The sequence below is a fragment of the Apodemus sylvaticus genome, chromosome 1 (assembly GCF_947179515.1).
Source record: "Apodemus sylvaticus chromosome 1, mApoSyl1.1, whole genome shotgun sequence".
Taxonomy (NCBI): domain Eukaryota; kingdom Metazoa; phylum Chordata; class Mammalia; order Rodentia; family Muridae; genus Apodemus; species Apodemus sylvaticus.
This window is the reverse complement of record NC_067472.1, coordinates 185,294,967-185,313,752: the sequence shown is the minus strand read 5'-3', so window position 1 is coordinate 185,313,752 and position 18,786 is coordinate 185,294,967. Positions and strand designations below refer to the sequence as shown.

The 18,786-nt window shown below is 51.9% G+C and overlaps 1 protein-coding gene across 2 annotated transcripts; it reads left to right on the top strand.

Annotated features, from left to right (window-relative positions):
* The first annotated feature begins 1,451 nt into the window (after positions 1-1,451).
* Positions 1,452-4,903, top strand: Sertad1 (SERTA domain containing 1). 2 transcript variants are annotated; one of them, XM_052168225.1, is made up of 2 exons: positions 1,452-1,587; positions 3,847-4,903. In XM_052168225.1, the coding sequence occupies exon 2, from the start codon at positions 3,850-3,852 to the stop codon at positions 4,564-4,566; it is 717 nt and encodes a 238-aa protein (XP_052024185.1). In that variant the 5' UTR covers positions 1,452-1,587; positions 3,847-3,849; the 3' UTR covers positions 4,567-4,903. The 2 variants fall into 2 exon arrangements, with proteins under 2 accessions (XP_052024185.1, XP_052024193.1); XM_052168233.1 differs by lacking the exon at positions 1,452-1,587 and adding an exon at positions 2,084-2,309.
* Positions 4,904-18,786: the final 13,883 nt, after the last annotated feature.

Below are 18,786 nucleotides of genomic sequence, written 5' to 3'. Positions count from 1 at the left end.
CACCCACAGAGCCACCTCCTCAGCTCAACATTCTACTGCTTGGATTTGAGTTTCTGCTTGCTCAGCTGTTTATGTAGTAAGTATCGGGTGCCTGGGAAAGCCAGAATAGGGTGCTGGATCTCCTAAAACTATAGTTATAGGCAGCTGTGAGCTGCCATGTGTATGCTGAACTGAACCTGAAGCGGGAGCTCAGCCTGGTCCTCTGCAAGAGCAACAAGTTCTCTTAGCCACCGAGCCTCCTCTCCAGACCCTAATGTTCTACTCTTAGTAAATCATCAGGCCATTTTAGTTATTCTTTTTTTTTTTTTTTAATTTTTCAGTGCTGTAATCAAGCTCAGGTGCTTAACATGCTGGAATATTAGGCAAGCACTCTTTGACTAAACTGTACCTCTCCGAGATTATTTTAAGACTAGCTGAAGGCCAGGTGTGGAACTCAGGCCTTTCATCCCAGCTCTCATGAGGCAGAGGTTGGTGAATCTCTGAGTTAGAAGCCAGCCTGGTCTATAGGTCTATAGATCGAGTTACAGGACAGCTATGGCTGTTACCCAGAAAAAACCCTGTCTCGAAAAACCGAGACAAATAAACAAAAAACATACACATACAGAAAAACTAAAATCCAACTAACTAACCAAACAAACAATCAAAAAGATTATTAGACGTGGTAAGTCAGCCTCTGGTTTCAGTCACTCGAGGGACCATAGCTCTGTTTTCCAGGCTAACTTGGCCAACCTAGTGAAACCGTCTCAAAAAATAACAAAAAAGTTCGGCGGTTTTGTTTGTTTGTTTATAAGACAGGATCTCACTCTGATGTCCAGGCTAGATTGAAACTCACTATGTAGCCCAGTCCGACTTCAAACTCAAAGCAATCCCCCTGCTTTATCCCCCCCCCCCCCCAGTCTTCCCATGCTGAGGTTATGGGTGTGAACAACCACGCCCCGCAGGAAATTATTTTCAGGGACTTAAACTGCTGCCCGAAGTCACACAGCTACTCCGGAACTGATGCCCAGGACGTGACCCTGGTGTCATTCCGTCCCCACCTTACGCCCATCTTTAATCATAGCAGAATCCAGTCGTCCCACCGTAGTTGAGTCCAGTTTTGTAAGTCCTACTGAGGAAACTGTTAATTTTGTAACTCTCAAGAAGTAGGTCCGCTTCCAGAAGTCATACAGTTTTCTAAAATCAGACATGAAGTGACAGGCCTGTACTTTAAAAAGTCCAAAACTCCTACCTGTCACCGCCCCACAAGGGAAATCGCTACCAGAGTTTATCCCTTGGCTCAGGCAGTCCGCCTGGGCATGCGCCTTAAAGGCAGCCTCCCCCCCGCCCCTTTCTGGAACTGCCCCGCTCAGGCTCCGCCCACCGTCACCAACAAGAGCCGATCCCTGAGCTGGAGGGCGGGGCTGCCACGCGAGTGGGCGGGAACTAGGGATAGTCTAGTGTCGGGAGTCGTGCGCCGGAGTTAGAACTGCGCCTACCGTCCCAGGTGTCGGTTGCTGGAGCTGAGCGAGCTAGTGATGCTACGGCAGCCGCTTCCTGATTGGCTGCGTGTGGCTCCCTCTTCGTTCTGATTGGCCGCGAGTGATCTGTGTATGTAAATGAAGGGGCCTGGTGGGGAAAGACGGGGGATACGGGCGACCGGGTTCTTTAGCGTGTTCGATACCTCAGCTAGGTAGATGCTCGCCGGGGCTGACCGGGATCGAGCGCCCAGGGCCTGTGTGTGTCGCCGGGCCGGGCCGGGCTGGGTGAATCACGTCGGAGCCAGAGAAGGGGGCGGAGGCGCCGGCTCCCTGGCTCCGGCTGCGTGACTCACCCGCCCCCGCCGCCGCCGCCGCCGCTCCGGGAGGAGCCGCCTCCGCTGCCTTCCGGAAGCGAGGGAAGACCCGGCTCGCTGAGCGGCCCGCGGGGGTCGCGTCTCGCTATGGCCGGGGAGGGACAAGCGGGACCCTGGGGAATCTAAAGGATCCCGGGGTCAGAGGGGCCGGCGTCCCCGGGGGAGCCCAGATCGGAGGACCGCTAGGGGGCGCCGTACTCGGGGGGCGGAGTCGGGGTGGGGGCTGAATTCCTGCGGTTCCCGGCGCCCGGGTCTTCAGCGAAAAGGGCAAAGACTCGATTTTTAGTGTCTTGCCAGGTCTAGGCAGCGTCCCGGGACCGAGACCCTGCGGCCTTTGTGCCCCCGTTAGATTAGGCTCGGTTAGGGTTCCAAACTCTAGTCCTCTCTCACCTTGGAAGAAAGCACCGATTTTCAAACTTCTGTCAATGACTTACTCCTGCGGCCCTTCAGGGTTTCCCTTGCCGGCTCTCTCTCCTCAGTAAGTTCGGGATCCTTACTTCCTTGAATGACTACTAACAGCTTAGGCTTTAAGCTCAAGCGGTCAGCATCCCAGCGAGTGCAGCAGCCTCGGAAGGCAGGCAGTTCAGTCCCACTTCTACACACACACACACACACACACACACACACACACACACACGATCACACGATGGTGCCCCCGGGATCCGCCACAGACCTTGCCAACTAGCGTCACCACTCATCTTCCTGCCTAGACCCTACCCTCCATGACTCTGTCCTGACACTGAAAATCCAAGCCTCCCGCTCCCCACCCCCACCGGGACTCCTACTGTGTCACTTTGTACGCCCGCTCCTAGTGTGTGGTGTTTTTTTTTTTTTTCCCCTCTCCCCAGTTCAGGTTTACTTCTCTCCGTCTTCCTTTGGCGCTTTCAGGAAAGCCTTGCCCTGGTTCTCCATAGCCTACACAGCATGCATCAGGGCTCAGCTTCAAGGTGTCTTTCTTAGAAAAACCTTCCTTGTCTGCCTGCAGGATGGCATCTCTCCCTCCGCCCCCTTACATTTGGCTGTTTAGTTTTCGATACATAGCAGATACTCTGTGTCTGGAACTGTGTAAGATGGCTGGCTGCATTTGCAATCAAGGATTGGCACACACCTGTAATCCTAACCCTTGGGAGACTGAGACAGGAGGATTGCCTGGAATGGCTGGCCAGCCTGGACTACAGTGTGAGGCCCTGTCTCAAAAAGCGCAAAACCAACAAGTGCTTATAAATAAGGACTCATGTGAGTTTCCGGCTTGCTGTTCCTACCAAGGACCCGATTTCAGTTTCCAGTGCTCAGAGCTCATGGCTTGCATTTACTTTAAAGCCAGTGCAGAGCCAGGCGTGGTGGCGCACTTGGGAGGCAGAGGCAGATGGATTTCTGAGTTCAAAAATCAGGCCAGCCTGGTCTACAGAGTGAGTTCCAGGACAGCCAGGGGGGCTACACAGAGAAACCCTGTCTAAAAAAAACAGAAAAACAAAAAACAAAACAAAACCAGTTCCAGGGATTCCAACAGCTGGCTTCTGTGGACATCTGCACTCTCATGCACACACAAACACAAAATTTAAAATAAAAGTAAAATTTCAAGTACTAATGATGGTGTTGCAAGGGCTTTTTGTTCTTTTAATCTAATCTGTATGACAACTTATAACAGATGCTGTCTGTATCTCAGGAGTCCGCTGAGGGCCCTAGGATACAGTCCAGTTGTTAGAACGTTTGCTTTATGTGCAGGCAGCCCACGAAGGTCCAACCCCAGCCTCAAATACACCAAGTAATGGTGGCACACACCTGTAATCCCAGTGCTGGGAAGGTGGAGAAGGGAGGAGCAGAAGTTGGCGACATAGCAGGTGTGAGGTCAGCCTGAGTTACATGGGACCCTGTCTCAATAAAAACAAATAAGAATTGGCTTAGAAAACCTAGATTTGGAGGTTAGTTGAGCACGGTGCCAACAGTTAGTTGTCAGAGCTGGGTGTGAACTGAGTATTGACTCTCCGTAACTGATGGCTCCTTCCTCCCCGCAGAGGATGCTGAGTAAGGGTCTGAAGCGCAAACGGGAGGAGGAGGAGGAGGAGACGATGGACGCCCTCTCAGTGGACTCGTGGTGGTTGGATCAGAGCCACCCAGCAGTGGCACAGACCCCGCCGACCGTGGCTTCCAGCTCTCTCTTTGACCTCTCGGTGGTCAAGCTCCACCACAGCCTGCGGCAGAGCGAGCCAGACCTGCGGCACCTGGTGCTCGTGGTGAACACATTGAGACGCATCCAGGCGTCCATGGAACCCACGACCTGCCTGCCGCCTGAGCCCACGCAGCCCACAGCCCCCTCTGTGGCAGACAACCTTCTGGCTAGCTCAGACGCGGGCCTCTCAGCCTCCATGGCCAGCCTCCTGGAAGATCTCAACCATATTGAGGACCTGAACCAGGTCCCCCAGCCCCAAGCAGATGAGGGTCCTCCGGGTCGCTCTGTCGGGGGTGTCCCACCCAACCTGGGGGCCTTGGACTTCCTTGGCCCAGCCACTGGCTGTCTGCTGGACGATGGACTGGAGGGCTTGTTTGAGGACATTGATACCTCCATGTATGACAGTGAACTTTGGTTACCAGCCTCAGAGGCGCTCAAACCTGGCCCTGAGAATGGCCCGGCCAAGGAGGACACGCCAGAGTTGGATGAGGCTGAACTGGACTACCTCATGGATGTACTAGTAGGCACACAGACACTGGAACGGCCGCCGGGGCCCGGGCGCTGACCCTTGCACCCAGGGATGATTGACTGACTTGGATCTGAGTTGAGCCTGGTGGTCACACCAATCCACTTTGACAGGACACAGAGGAGAGCCAGGGTCACTGTGGAGAGACAGTACTGAGTCCAGGAAACTTCACATCCATCCACCTGTCTCCACCAGTGAGGGAGTTAGAAATAAGCTCCCAGTGGTGAAATGACAGGACCCAGTGACAGCAATGGTGTCTGGGTCAGGCTGGGGATTGGACTGGGGTAATAGTCTGGGCTATCCCGTCCCATTATCCCCAGTGTGGGAAGAGACCTCATAACTTTTTGAAATTAAAACCAGCTTTGGGAAATACCAAGTCCCTGTGTTTCTTTGCATCTGTGCCAATCAAGGATGAAATGACATCAAACTTGTCACCCTGTGACACTCCCACGGTTATAGCGGGGATAAAATGCACTCCCGGTATGAGATATCTTTGAGCAAACGGTAGGAGCTTTCAGGAGGACTCCCAAAATAAAGCCGCTAAGTTTAGTGGAGAGAAGGCAGGACATTCAGGGGCAGGCAGCTGGCTTTCCATCTAGAACCTACCCAGGTCCGGGCAAGCCGGGGCCACCTGCCTGCCTGAGCGGAGCCTTGGGCCTGGCCGGAGCCGGGTGTCTGCGGCCGCCCCCGCGGTCCAGCTGCATTCCTGGCCCGGCTGGGAGGGGCCGCACACTCACAGCCCTGGCACGGGACCCAGGCTGCGTCCTTCCTGGCGGCCGTGGGGGCAGGGCAGGGCAGGGCAGGGCCCCGAGAGCGGAAGGATGGTGGGGAGGGCACGGAGGGAGGAGCCAGGGCGGGGCTGGGCGGGGGAGGGGGGCTGGACTGCCACCCAAAGGGCGGGATGGGTCCTGAATCTGGGGACTGTGACACCGGAGGGCCACTCCTGGGCCTCCCCAAGGGCCGGAAGCTCCAAGGACCGCGGCCGGCCGGGGTGGAGCTGGAGAGGCGGGAGCTGCACGCAGCCCCAGGGGCCTGGAAGGGGTAGGCGGAGCCAGGTTTCCTGGAGGAACGGAGGAAGCTGTGCCCATTTCTGGAAGTGACTGAGGCGGATCTCGGAGAGAAGCGGACGGACATGGCTTCAGGCTAACTGGTGCCAAGTTAAGGATCCTCCAGGCTCCTGAACCCAAATCCAGGAGGCTCCTGTGCCTAGAGCACAGGACATCGACGGCCCCTGTCTGAGGCTGAGACCTTAGGAGCCCGGGCTGAGCTCTGCGGCGCCCCCTGGTGCCTGGTTAGGAATCTACGCTGTAACCATGATCAGTCTGGTGCTGGGCCTGCCGCTTTTTGTTTTTTTTTTGAGGAGGCTTCTGTATCCTAGGCTGGCCTCTAGCTCATTGTAGTGGAGGCTGGCTTTGAACTCCTGATCCTTCTGCCTTTACTTCCTTACAAGATGGGACCACTGGCATGTGCAACTATGGTTTTTGAGACGTGGTTTCACTATGTTTACTAGCAGGCTGGCCTTGAATTTATTATATAGCCTAGGCTGGTCTCAGACTTGTTACTGTTTTGTGCCCCACCAGCCCAGATATTAGTTGTGCTTTGCTGTTGTTGGGTTGTTTTGGTTGGTTTTTGTTTGTTTGTTTGGTTGGTTGGTTGTTTTTTTGGGGGGAGGGTGGTTTTTTTGTTTTGTTTTGTTTTGTTTTTGTATTCCTGATTGTCCTGAAACTCCCTAAACGGACCAGGATGGCTTTGAATTCATAGTGCTTTACCTGCCTCTGTCTCCAGAATGCTGGCATTAAAGGTGTGAGCCACCACAGGTGGCTGCTTGGTTTTTGAGACAAGGTGTCCATCATGGAGTCTAGACAGACCTTGAACTCGTCGTGTCCGTCCACCTGCCTCCAGCTAAGATGTGCCTTTCACACAGGGTCAGGTACACAGTAGGTGTTCATAACTCCTGAAATAAAGAGGAAGGAGGAAGAGGTGGCTGAGGACAGTGTATATTGGTGGCCAGTGCCTATGGAGGGGAGCTGCCCCGGGGTGTCAGCCTGAATACACAAAGACCATCTGAAAAGAAGTCTCAGTGCCAGCCAGGGCTGGCACTCATCGTGGAATGCAGTGGGCGTGGAATGTGCTGGCCGAGGAGGCGTGTCCTTCTGGGGTAGAACCTGTGCATCAGCTGGACGGAGCCGGAGCCGGTACAGCCGTCCTGAGGTCAGATGTCTGGAGCAAGGGATGGGGCCTTAGATACACACTTACCGTAAAGGCACCGGGATGATGGGACTGACGCTTCATCTTTTGTGCAGAACCTGAGCTCTTTCCTTCAGGCCCTGGATCTGTAGGTGCAGAGATATAAATGCATGGTATCTGGGACCTGCCTCTTAGAAACTGAGCCCCTGCACAGCATGCAACCTGTGCAGCTATAGCTAAGAGGCACCAGGCCCGGGAGCAAACAGGGGGCGCCAGCCAGAAGGGGAAATGTGACGATGGTAGAGACGTTGAAGTGATGAGCTTTGACCAAAGTATGGGAAAGAAAAGAGGTGCTTAAACGCTGGATCTCTTAGGTCTATTTATTAATGTGTTAATTATGGTGTTAGAAACATAACCTAGGGCATTGCACATGCTCTAGATAACCACTGTACCACTAAGCCCCACTCCCAGCCTCCCATGCCCTCCCTCCCCCATTTTTGAAATAGGCTATCTCTCTGTAGCTCCAGCTATCCTAAAACTTACTCTGTAGACCAGGCTGGCCTCAGACCCAGAGATATGCCTGTCCCTGCCTCCTGAGTGCTAAAATTAATACTGTCTGCCACCACACCCCGCTTTATCTTTTATTTTGAGACATATAGTCTTTGTAGTCTGGAATGCTATTGAACTCTTTTCACGACAGGGTTTCTCTGTGTACCCCTGGCTGTCCTGGAACTCACTCTGTAGACCAGGCTGGCCTCGAACTCAGAAATCCGCCAAATGCTGTGATTAAAGGCATGAGCCACCACTGCCCGATACCATTGAACTCTTGATCCTCCTGCCTCAGCCTCTCAACCAGTTGAAATTACAGCCCTCCTACCATTAGACCTGGTTCCCACCTGGTTTTACACCCCAACTGTGCCACTCAGGGGCTACGTGATCTAACTTTTCTGAACCATCCAGTTCTCTGTAAATTGGAATAGTTAGAGGGCTTCTGCTCTAGAGAGAGAAAGGGGGCCTCGTTTATAAGTGCTAAGAGAACGGACCTTAACATGTTCAGGGATCTCTAAGCAGCTGGGTTTGGCTGGAAATGCAGAAAGGAAGCCACCAAGTCAATGAAACTAGGAAGAAAGGAGGCAGGGGCCAGGCACACATGCACAAGCAGGAACTTTGCTGTGAAAACAGCAGGGAGCCTGTAATTTCCTTATTGGATGCTGCCAGCTACAAGAGGACATGGGGTATGAGGTCACAGCAGCCCAGGGTAGAGTCCCTAGGGAGGAGTGGTGCGACTAGTCATAGGGAGGGGAGGGTAACAAAGGGACAGCAAGGACACCCGTGGGGCCAGCTGTAGGACCATGTGGAAGAACGAGTACCATACAGAGATCTAGGGTTGGTGCGGAGCCCATGGAGAGACACCACGTGTGAAGGAGGCTATGAAAACCAAGCAAAGGCATCAGGCCCCTGGGACGAACTCCAGAGACAGCCATGGGGAGGTAGGGGCCTGACAGATGGCTCAGGCTGGGTCAGGAGAGGGTGGTCCCAGGAGGGCCACTTCGATCTCACCACATCCCTTCCGTCCCACAGGATGTCCTGTGTTTATGGAGGTGGCCTGGGCTGGTGCCACCCCCATAAACTCAGCTTCCCATGACCACACCCCTGTTGGGTAGGGAAAACAAAACAGAGAAAGAGGAAGACACAGAGCTGGAAAGACAAGAAAAGAGGAAACAGGCATGGAATAAGGACAGACATGAAGGACCATGATCTAGACAGACAACAAAGCCATCATTCAGAAGTCACAGCAAGCCAGGAATAGATGTAGACCATTGTCGGGAAGATGGACAGACAGTTACCAACGCAACCATTCCAGGGCTCGGGGGGCCTGAGACAAAAGGGTCACAAAGTCAAAGCTAGCCTGAGCTACAGAGCAAAGTCCTCACCCCTTACTCAGAACCAGGTAAACATCTAGATAGGGTGGCTCTTGGTTGTAGTTGCAGAATTTGCTCTTTGAAAGCTGAAGCAGGAGGATTGCTGTGGACTTGAGGCTAGCCTGGGCTACATAGTGAATTCTAGGAAAGCCTAAGCTAACAGAGACCCTATCTCAGAAAACCAACCAACAACAAAAATGACAGCTGCCACTAAGTCTTTTTCTTCTGTGGCATTTACTTACTTATTTTGGAGGGTGTATATGTGTCACAGTGCATCTGTGGATGTCAGAGGGCAGCTCGAAAAGATTCTTGCCTCCAACCCTAAGGGCCCTGGGGATCAAAACAAAGTCAAAGCCCTTACCTGCTGAGCCATCTTGCTGGTCCAGGCACCAAATCTTTTTGTTGTAGCTTGCTTTGTTTTATTTAATTCGTCATTGTTGAGATAGGATCTTGCTCTGATGCTCAGATTGGTGTCTAACCCCTGGACTTGGCCAAGTGATTCGCCTGCCCTAGTCTCTACAGTGCTAGAGCTATAAGAAGAGTGACTGAACTCACCATTAGCAACGTTTGTATTAGTTAAAGACAGAATGCTGCCAGGCAGTGGTGGTGCACACCTTTAATCCCAGCACTTGGGAGACAGAGGTAGGTGGATTTCTGAGTTTGAGGCCAGCCTGGTCTACAGAGTGAGTTCCAGGACAGCCAGGGCTTTACAGAGAAACCCTGTCTCGAACCCCCCCCCCCAAAAAAAAGAAGAAGAAGAAAAAAAAAAAAGACAGAATGCCAAGAATTAGGAGAAGGACTCAGCAGAGGAGTGCTGGGAGTGTGTGGCTCAGGGTTAGAGCCCCTGCCTAGAATCCCCCAGGGAGGGGCTGGGGCTTGGCTCAGTGGTAGAGCCCCTGCCTACAATCCCCCAGGGAGGGTCTGGGGGCGTGGCTCAGTGGTAGAGCCCCTGCCTACAATCCCCCAGAGAGGGGCTGGGGCGTGGCTCAGTGGTAGAGCCCCTGCCTACAATCCCCCAGTGAGGGGCTGGGGCGTGGCTCAGTGGTAGAGCCCCTGCCTAGAATCCCCCAGTGAGGGACTGGGGGCGAGGCTCAGTGGTAGAGCCCCTGCCTAGAATCCCCCAGGGAGGGGCTGGGGCGTGGCTCAGTGGTAGAGCCCCTGCCTAGAATCCACCAGTGAGGGACTGGGGGCGTGGCTCAGTGGTAGAGCCCCTGCCTAGAATCCCCCAGGGAGGGGCTGGGGCATGGCTCAGTGGTAGAGCCCCTGCCTAGAATCCCCCAGGGAGGGTCTGGGGGTGTGGCTCAGAGGTAGAGCCCCTGCCTACAATCCCCCAGTGAGGGACTGGGGGCATGGCTCAGTGGTAGAGCCTGGGATCTCCCAGTGAGGGAGGCTCAGTGATAGATTGCCACCTGCCTGTCTTATTTAAGGGCCTAGATTCTGTCCTCATTGTCATGGGGGGGGGGGTGGTGGCAGGCAAGTTGCACACCCTTGCCCATCACCCCAGAACTTCAGAGGCAGAGACAGGAAGGTCTTGGTTTCAAGGCCAGCCTCATTTACACACTAAGAAAAACTAAATGCCATTGTCTGAGCCTGAGAAAGGATGATCTGTTGAGATGGTTCAACAAGTAAAAGCATGTCCCATCAATCCTGCTGACCTGAGTCTAGTCCCTCAAATCTGCAGTAGAAGAGAACCTACTTCTGAATGTTGAACTTTGACTTACACACGAACATTGTGGTGCATGGACACATGCACGTACACCCCACAGAGTACATCTAATAATAGTAAATACACATCTTTAAAAATTTGTGAGGAGAGTGCTAGAGAGATGGCTCGGAGGTTAAGAGCACTGGCTGCTCTTCCAGAGTTCCTGAGTTCAATTCCCAGCAACCTCATGGTGGCTCACAACCATCTGTAATGGGATCCGATGCCCTCTTCTGCCCTGAAGGCATACATGCAGGCAGTGTTGTATACATAATGAATACAGTATTTTTTTTAAGAAATTTATTTATTTTATATATGTGAATATCACTTTCTTCAGACACACCAGAAGAGGGCATAAGATCCCATTACAGAAGGTTGTGAGCCACCATGTGGTTGCTGGGAATTGAACTCAGGAACTCTGGAAGAGCAGTCAGTGCTCTTAACCACTGAGCCATCTCTCCAGCCCTACTCGCAGGCTTAAAACCCTGTCTTGAGAAACCAAAAGGAAAACAAACTTGAGGGAAATGATAAAACTGGGCATGGTCTCTATATAGTAAGGGAATTTGTTGGTGACTTACAGTTTGTAGTCCAACTTCCAACAATGGTCAGCAGCAGCTGTGGATGGAAGTCCAAGGATCTAGCAGTTGCTCAGTCCTGTAAGGCACACAGGCGAAGAAGAAAGAGAATCTTCCTTCTTCCAATGTCCTTATGTAGGTCTCCAGCAGAAGGTATGGCCCAGATTAAAGGTGTATGCCACCATGCCTGGATCTGGGACTTGCTTTGTCCCAGATGACCTTGAACTCAGAGGTCTGTCTTAATCTTCTGGGATTCATAGCCACTGTGCCTCAAGATCTCCAAACCAAGATCCAGGTCAGAAACTCTTATCTCTCAGCCTCCAGATTAGGATCACAGATGTGCCTTCCGATTCTGGATTGTAGTTCATTCCAGATATAGTCAAGTTGACAACCAGGAAGAGCCACTACAGTGGCCAACTCCTTTATTTCCAGCGCCAAAAGCAAAGGCTGATGAGTATCTGAGTTCGAGGCCATACTGGTGTAAATATTAAGTTCCAGGACAGCCAGGGCTACACAATGTCGCCCTGTCCCAGCAGGAGGGGAGCTCCAGTTTTTGAGCAATGGAAGGGAGATCATGTCCTAATTTCTTTCACTTTTGTTTGTTGTTATTGCGTTTGTTGTTGCGGTTTTTGAGACAAGGTTTCATGTAGCCTAGGCTGACCTTAAACTGGGAATATAGCTGCAGATGATCTTGAACTCCACATCTACTCTCCTGCCTTCACCTTCTAAATGCTGGGACCATAAGTCTCTGAGTGCTTCTCAGATGAATAAATGCACAGTGTTTCTACGGACACACGACAGAGCAGTACAGTTAGGTGAGGTTCTCCTGCTCCATAGCAGCCACACCGCTTATTTCCAGGATGGCGCTGGCTCTGTTCTGGCCACACCCTATTGCTTGGTGCCTGCCAGAGCTGGAAGGCATTTCCTGGAGCTCAGCACATTCCAGCCTTCCCTGGTGGCTCAGAGTGGGCAGGGGGCATTTCACAGAGGAAGGGGGCGGCCCCAGCATGCTAGGGTCCTGCCACCCTGTTCCTGACCCTCAGCAAAAGGTCCAGATCCCTCAATATGGGGTGACAGGAGGGTCTTCAGAGAGGCCACCCAAGCCAGTGTGAGGGACCAGCGTGCAGCCCTTGGTCCTGGATGGACAATAGAGCAGAAGCTGCTGACTATAGCTTTGGGGGTAATCCCCCAGCCTCAGCCTGGCCCCAGCTCTAGGCCTTAGCTCAGAAAGCTGAGAGCATCTGAGGCAGCGGCCTTGTGGGTGACAGAGGCATGTGGGGGTATCTGTGTTTCCTCTGCCGCTCCCCGGGGTCTGGTGAGTCAGGGCAGGCTGGGGGCTGGGCTGGGGGGGTCAGTGGAGTGGGAACACCTTGAGACATTAGTTTGAAAGTTGGGCAGGACAGGCTTTAAGTGTATGATACAGTTGCTTGCCGTGTGATCTTGTGAAAGTTACCGTCCCTTCTCCAGTCTCCATATCTGTGAACTGGAAGGCCAGAGGGAGCAAGGCATCTTTGGGATCTGGCTGAAGCGAGGTTGGAGGTCAGCCTCAGTACCTCTCTCTTGGGTAGTTATGAATTCAACATAACTGCCCTCCCTGAGGCAGAGGCGAAGCACTGCAGACCGTGGATCCAGTGAGTGTCAGTGACAGTGGTTTTGTTGAACAATTAACAGGAGTTTTATCATACCCAGCCAAGGTTCAAAGCCCGGCTCGCCCTCAGGAGAGGCCTATTCAATCCTCTCATTTTTGTTGCTGTTGCTTCTTGTGTCTTTGAGACATTATCCCATGAGCCTGGCCTCATATTCAGTATAGCCAAAGGTGTCCCAAGACAGCCAGGGCTACACAGAGAAACCTTATTGCCAACAAAACAAAAGGGTAATTTGTCCCTTTCGCCATTTATTTATGTACTTTTATGAATGGTTTTGGTGTGTCTGTTTATTTGCTTGTTTGTTTCTAAGACAGGGTTTCATCAAGTAGCCGAGGCTGCTCTGGAACTAGCTCTGTAGACCAGGTTGGCCTTGAACTCACAGAGATCTGCCTGACTCTGCCTCCTGAGTGCTGGGGTTAAAGGTGCATGCCCCCACCTCCTGGCCTGCTTTTGTCTTTATTTTTCAAAGATTTGTTTTTATTATTTTTAATTATGTGTAATAGTGTGTGCGTGTAGACACGAGAGTGCGGATAGACACCTGCTGCGGCCAGAGCTGAAGTTACTAATGATTGTAAGTCACCCGGGGTGGGAATGGGAGCCACAACTGGGCTCAGCTGCTGAGGCCTCTCTCCTGTCCCTGCCTTAGTCTTTTTTTTCAACTACATTTATTTGTTGTGTGTATCATAGGATATGTACATGCATGTTTGTGTGTATATGTGCATATATGTGTGCACTTGGGCAGGTATGTGCATGTATGTGTACACTCGTGTGTGCCTGTGTGGATATCTGTGTGAGAGTGTGTGTGTGCATGTACACGTGTGTGTGTGTGTGTGTGTGTGTGTGTACGCGCGCGCGCACGTGTGTGTAAGTCCACATGAGTTAGTTGGCTCTCACTTCCCATCACATGGGTGCCCAAGGACTGAATTCAGGTCCTCGGGCTTAATGGTAAAGGCGTTCATCTGCTGAGCATCTCACTGGCCCCACCATATATTGTAAAACTCGTGACTCCATTATAACCTTCGAGAGGTAAGCATTATTTTTTTGGTTTTTTTTTTTTTTTTTGGTTTTTTGGTTTTTTGTTGTTTTTTTGTTTGTTTGTTTGTTTGTTTTTCGAGACAGGGTTTCTCTGTATAGCCCTGGCTGTCCTGGAACTCACTCTGTAGACCAGGCTGGCCTCGAACTCAGAAATCCACCTGCCTCTGCCTCCCAAGTGCTGGGATTACAGGCATGCGCCACCATGAGAGGTAAGCATTCTGACTACTCCTATTTCAAAGACAAAGAAACTGAGACCCAGTGATGCCCTGTGATTGCTGAAGTGCCCATAGCCAGGAGTGCCTGAGCTGGGATTTGAACCCAAATTCTCAAGGAGACAGTATAAGAGGTTGTCTTGAGAGTCTCAGGGACTCTGTGGGCTAGGCCTGGGTCCAGGAGCCCAGAGATGATGGGGGTGGGGTGCTGAGTATTCGAATGGGGGTGGTATGCAAATTCTTGAACCAAGGCTGGGGTGGAGGTCTGGACTCTGGCAAGGGAGAGGTTCCTGTTTCCAGATCCCCACCCCCCTGCAGATGGATGCAGTGCAGAGAAGGGGATGTTTGTCCCCACCACCCACCCTTTGGGTGACATCACAGCAGGACAGCCAATGGCCAGGGTCCCCCCTCTGCCCCCTCCTTCCCATTCCTTTTCCCTCCCAGCCCAAGGCTGGGGCTAAACAGACGGATCAAGGAGCTCTGGAGGTGTCTGGAGGCCCACCGGTAAGAACTCATCAGCTGGCCACTCTGGAGTGGACTGGGCTGAGCAAGTCTGGGAACACAACCTAGAGTTCTGGGAGGTCTGGGAAGGGAGATTAACAGAGGAGTTAAATTCATGGGCTTCAGAGCCGGGCTCTGGGTTCAAATTCTATGCTCCCATTTCGGAGAGGGGGGGCTTTGCTCTCTCGTGGCCCAGGCTGGGCTCTGATTTATGTCGCTGAATACAACTTTGAACGTCTTGGCCTCTGCTTTCACCTCCCGAGTGCCAGGATCACAGGCATGTACAGCCATGCTGAGTTACATGCCATACTGAGCGTATGTGCTGCTGGAAGTGGAATCCAGGGCCACACGCATGCGCGACAAGGCGAGGCGAGGCTCTATCTATCCAGTCTACTTTTTCTGGAGACCCTTCCTTTAGTGTTTTTGGAGACACAGTCTCAGATTCTTTCGATATATCCCAGACTGGTTTTAGGTTCCTGGAAAGCCTCTGATTTTAGTCTCACGAGTTCTGGCATTTTACGTGTGCCCAACTATACCTGCCTGGGCAGCTTCAGGCTGCACCTTTGCCTTCACTTTCCCATCTGTAAGATGGGCAGATGGAGGCCCCTTTGCATAGCTGGCAGAGGGCTCTTGGTCTTTGAGAGTGGATGCTGAAGAGTGAGCATTGGTCCCATTGTAGGAGACAGGACTCAAAACTTAGTTGGTGCCTCAACTTAATGTTCCCTTTTGGCTACTTTTTCTGTAGCCAAAACTGGGGGGGGGGGTAGGGGGCAGCTGCTGTGGTACAAAGGCTGGGTATGGAAGGCAGGCGGGATGGGTCATGCCTGTAACCCCAACATAACGGAGGTGGAGAGGCAGAAAGATCAAGAGTTCAAGGTCACCCTCAGCTATGCAGGGAGTGTGAAGCCAGCCTGCACAACCAGAAAACTTTGTCTCAAATCTGCAAAGATGGCTGACTCTGAGAAACAGATGCGCTGGGCAGTGGTAGGCAGTGTTCACCTTTAATATCACTCTGGAGGCAGGGGCAGGCGGATTTCTAAGTTTGAGGGCTAGCCTGGTCTACAGAGTGAGTTCCAGGATAGCCAGGGCTATACAAGAAAACCCTGTCTCAGAAAAATAAAAATAAAAAAAGAGAGAGAAACAGATGCATAGCCCCTCTCTCCTCACTCTGATGCTGCCAGAAATTAGTTTAAACTAACTGAACACTTACCATAAATGAGGAATAATCAAAGTACCTGCTGGTGTGTGTGTGTGTGTGTGTGTGTGTGTGTTGAAGACAGACTCCAGGCTGGCCTCCAACTTACAATCCTCTGACCTCAGCTTCCCAAGGGTTGGGATTACAAGCTGGCACCATGCCAGTGAAGGACTTTTATTCGGTACATATTTCTTACTGTTAAAAAAACAAAAACAAAAAACTGAGGCCCCAAATAGAAGTCCCCCCCCCCATGTACTCAGACTGAAGAAGCACAGAGGCGGCCCACCTCAGGACCACAGGAGGCTAAGCGCCTCCTCTTAGCCTCACTGCATGGCCTCAGATCGTGTCCGGGGGCCGGGCTGAGCTGGGCATTGCTGAGGGCAGCAGATCATCAATGGCTTAGGGAAGTCAAGGCTTTGAGTGTGCAGACTTCACACACATGGCAGACAGCAGCTCCTGAAGGCAGAGAGCCAGAAGAACAGAGAGAAAGGCCCAGATGATAACATTTACCTCTGAGCCACACTAAGGGTTCGAATGGCACCAAAACCAGACAAGTAGATCTGGGTCTGATGGCGCTAGCCTGCCGAGCCAACTCAGGGCTGTTCTAGGCAACTTAATGTGACTGTGCCTTAAAATGAAAGGGGGAAAGAAGGCTGGGATATGTTAGAGAACACAGACCAGTGGGTAGCGTGCTTTGCCCAGCGTGGGAGAGGCCAAGGACTTGATGTCCAGCATCCCATGAACCTGCTGTGGTTGAGCCTATAATACCAGCACTAGGCAGGGAGGCAGATGAAGAGGCTCAAAGGTTCAAGGTCATCCTCAGCAGGGAGGCCAGCCTGGGGTACATGAGACTTTGTTACCCCCCCCCCATAACCAAATAAAGTAGAGGGATCAGAAGTATCTCAGGGGCAGTGCGTTTGGCCAGCAACTGTGAGCTCCTGGGTTCAATGCCCACCATTAATAAAAAGACATTAAGTTTCTGTTTTGTTGTTGTTGTTTTTGTTTTGTTTTGCTTTTCCGAGACAGGGTTTCTCTGTGTAGCTCTGGATATCCTGGAACTGTTCTATAGACCAAGGTGACCTCAAACTCAGAGATCTGCCTGCTTCTTGCCTCCTGAAGGCTGGGATTAAAGGCGTGTGTCACCACCGCCTGCCTAAGACATTATATTTCCAGACCTTAACACATAATAAATGTGTTTTAGAAACAGGGTCCTAGAAAAGGTTGTGTGAATTTCAGGCGTATGCTAGGGTAGTGTCTCAAGAAATGAGCTGTCGACATCCAGAAAGTTCTGCCTGGCCACAATTCAACAGAAGAACCTCATTCCCTCTTCCTGTGACATAAACCAGGGACTCCCCGGAAGCCTGCCCCCCACTTCCTTACCTAGTGGGACGGGCAGGTTTGAGAACAAAGAGTGTCTGCAGAGGGGACATTTCCTTCGGAAGCTGCCCCCACCCCTGCCCAGGAGCTGGGCATGTGGCTCAGGAAGGGCTCAGAGGCCTAAATATAACCTGGGCTGGGCAGCTGTTCCCAGGGGAGGGATGAAGAGGGGACACTGTGTTGCCCGTGTCCTGCCTAGGTTTCCTGAGTCAGGTTCTAGGTGTTGCCTCGTTGCCTGGGCCCACAGCAAGAATGTGCCCTTCACCAACCTCCTGGGCACCTGCCACTACTGTCAGGTCAAGGTTCTCCACCGAGGTTCCCCACAGACCTTATTGACTGTCCTTTTGTAAAAAAAAAAAAAAATTATTTATTTTTATTTTATGTGCATTAATGTTTTGCCTGCATGTATGTTTGAAGGTGCCAGATCCCCTAGTACAGACAGTTTTGTATTTTTTTCACTATTTTTGAACTCAGGCAAAATTTTAACTCATAATCCGATTTGATTACAGGAGTCTCTGACCACACCCAGTTTACAACAGTCTGTCCTTAACTTTTCATTACTTATCAGCAAAATAGGGTCCCATGGCCAGCCCTGGCACTGACAGGAATTCATTTAATTTGACCCCTCTTGCTCCCCTCAACTCTCTCCCAGTAGCTCTGCAATTAGGCCTTGCCATTCCAATTTAGGTCTAGAACAGAGGTCAAAGACACAGGTCTGTACTCTGCCTCATCCTGGCTGTGTGACTCTGGACAGGAGACTTCTCATCTCAGTGAGCCTTGATCTCTGCCCCTGTGACAACTAGCACGTCTGTGGTTGCCTTCACAGGGCCTGGGTCACAGAGAAGCCATCTTAGGAGAGTTCTTCCTTCAGCTTATGTGCAGGAGCACAAGGGAAGCTGGGCTTAGACATACAATCCAGGATTCCTAGGAGTTGCTGACAGGAGCCTTCAGACACTGGGGGCCAGTGGGGGGCGGGTGGTGGTAGTGGTGGTGGCGGGGCTGTGTGATTACAGCATGTGTGTATGTGTCCAGAGGGTTGTCTAGTTTAGCTTAAGGTTGTTCTGCTGCATAGGCCCATTTTGTGCAGTTGGCCTAGGGAGCTAAGGATGACCTTGAATTGTTTGATCCTCTACCTGTCAAATGCTGGGATTATAGTTGCGTGCCACCATGCCTGTTTTAGGTAGTGCTGGGAATTGAACCCAGGGCCTTTGTGCATGCTAGGTAAGCACTCTCCCAACTGAGCTCCTTTGCTCCAGGGGTGAACTATGAAGGGCCATTGTATGGCAGTGGGCGGGTGGGCGGGTGGGCAGGGGCAGAATGTGACTGGCACAGTAGATGGGCCATTGTGTGAGGGAATGTGCCACATGCGCCTGACCTTTCCTGTATGGCAGGGGTTGGCGGGCTGGCACGCCAGGTCAGGGCCAAGCTCAGAGACAGTCCCCTCCTCCATGTCCCCAGGAGGGCCTGGCTGGAGACGGCCTGCTTCTCTGTGCCTCCTTCTGGGGTTGTGTGAGCCACATGGAAGCAGACTTGCTTGGCTTCTCAGAGACGGCCTATTTTCAGTAAAGTAGCTGTCTGGTAAACTAAAAAATGGTGACATATGCCTGTAACCCCAGTATTTGGGAGGCTGAAATTGGGGAGGGGGACCAATAGTTCAAAGTCATCTTCAGCTACATAGAGAATTTGAGGCTAACAAGTTCTAAGACCCCGTCTCAAACTCAAAGCAAGGACTGGGAATGTAGATCAGCAGGTAAAATGGTAAAATGGTAGCTTCGCATGCACGAAGCCCTGGGATTGACTCCCTAGCACAGAATAAACCAGACGTGATGGGATCACAATTTATTTATATGTAAGTACACTGTAGCTGTCTTCAGATACTCTAGAAGAGGGAGTCAGATTTTGCTAGG

Excerpts from the sequence above, each read along its gene's own strand:
- Sertad1 (XM_052168225.1), top strand. The coding sequence starts at position 3,850 with ATGCTGAGTAAGGGTCTGAAGCGCAAACGGGAGGAGGAGGAGGAGGAG.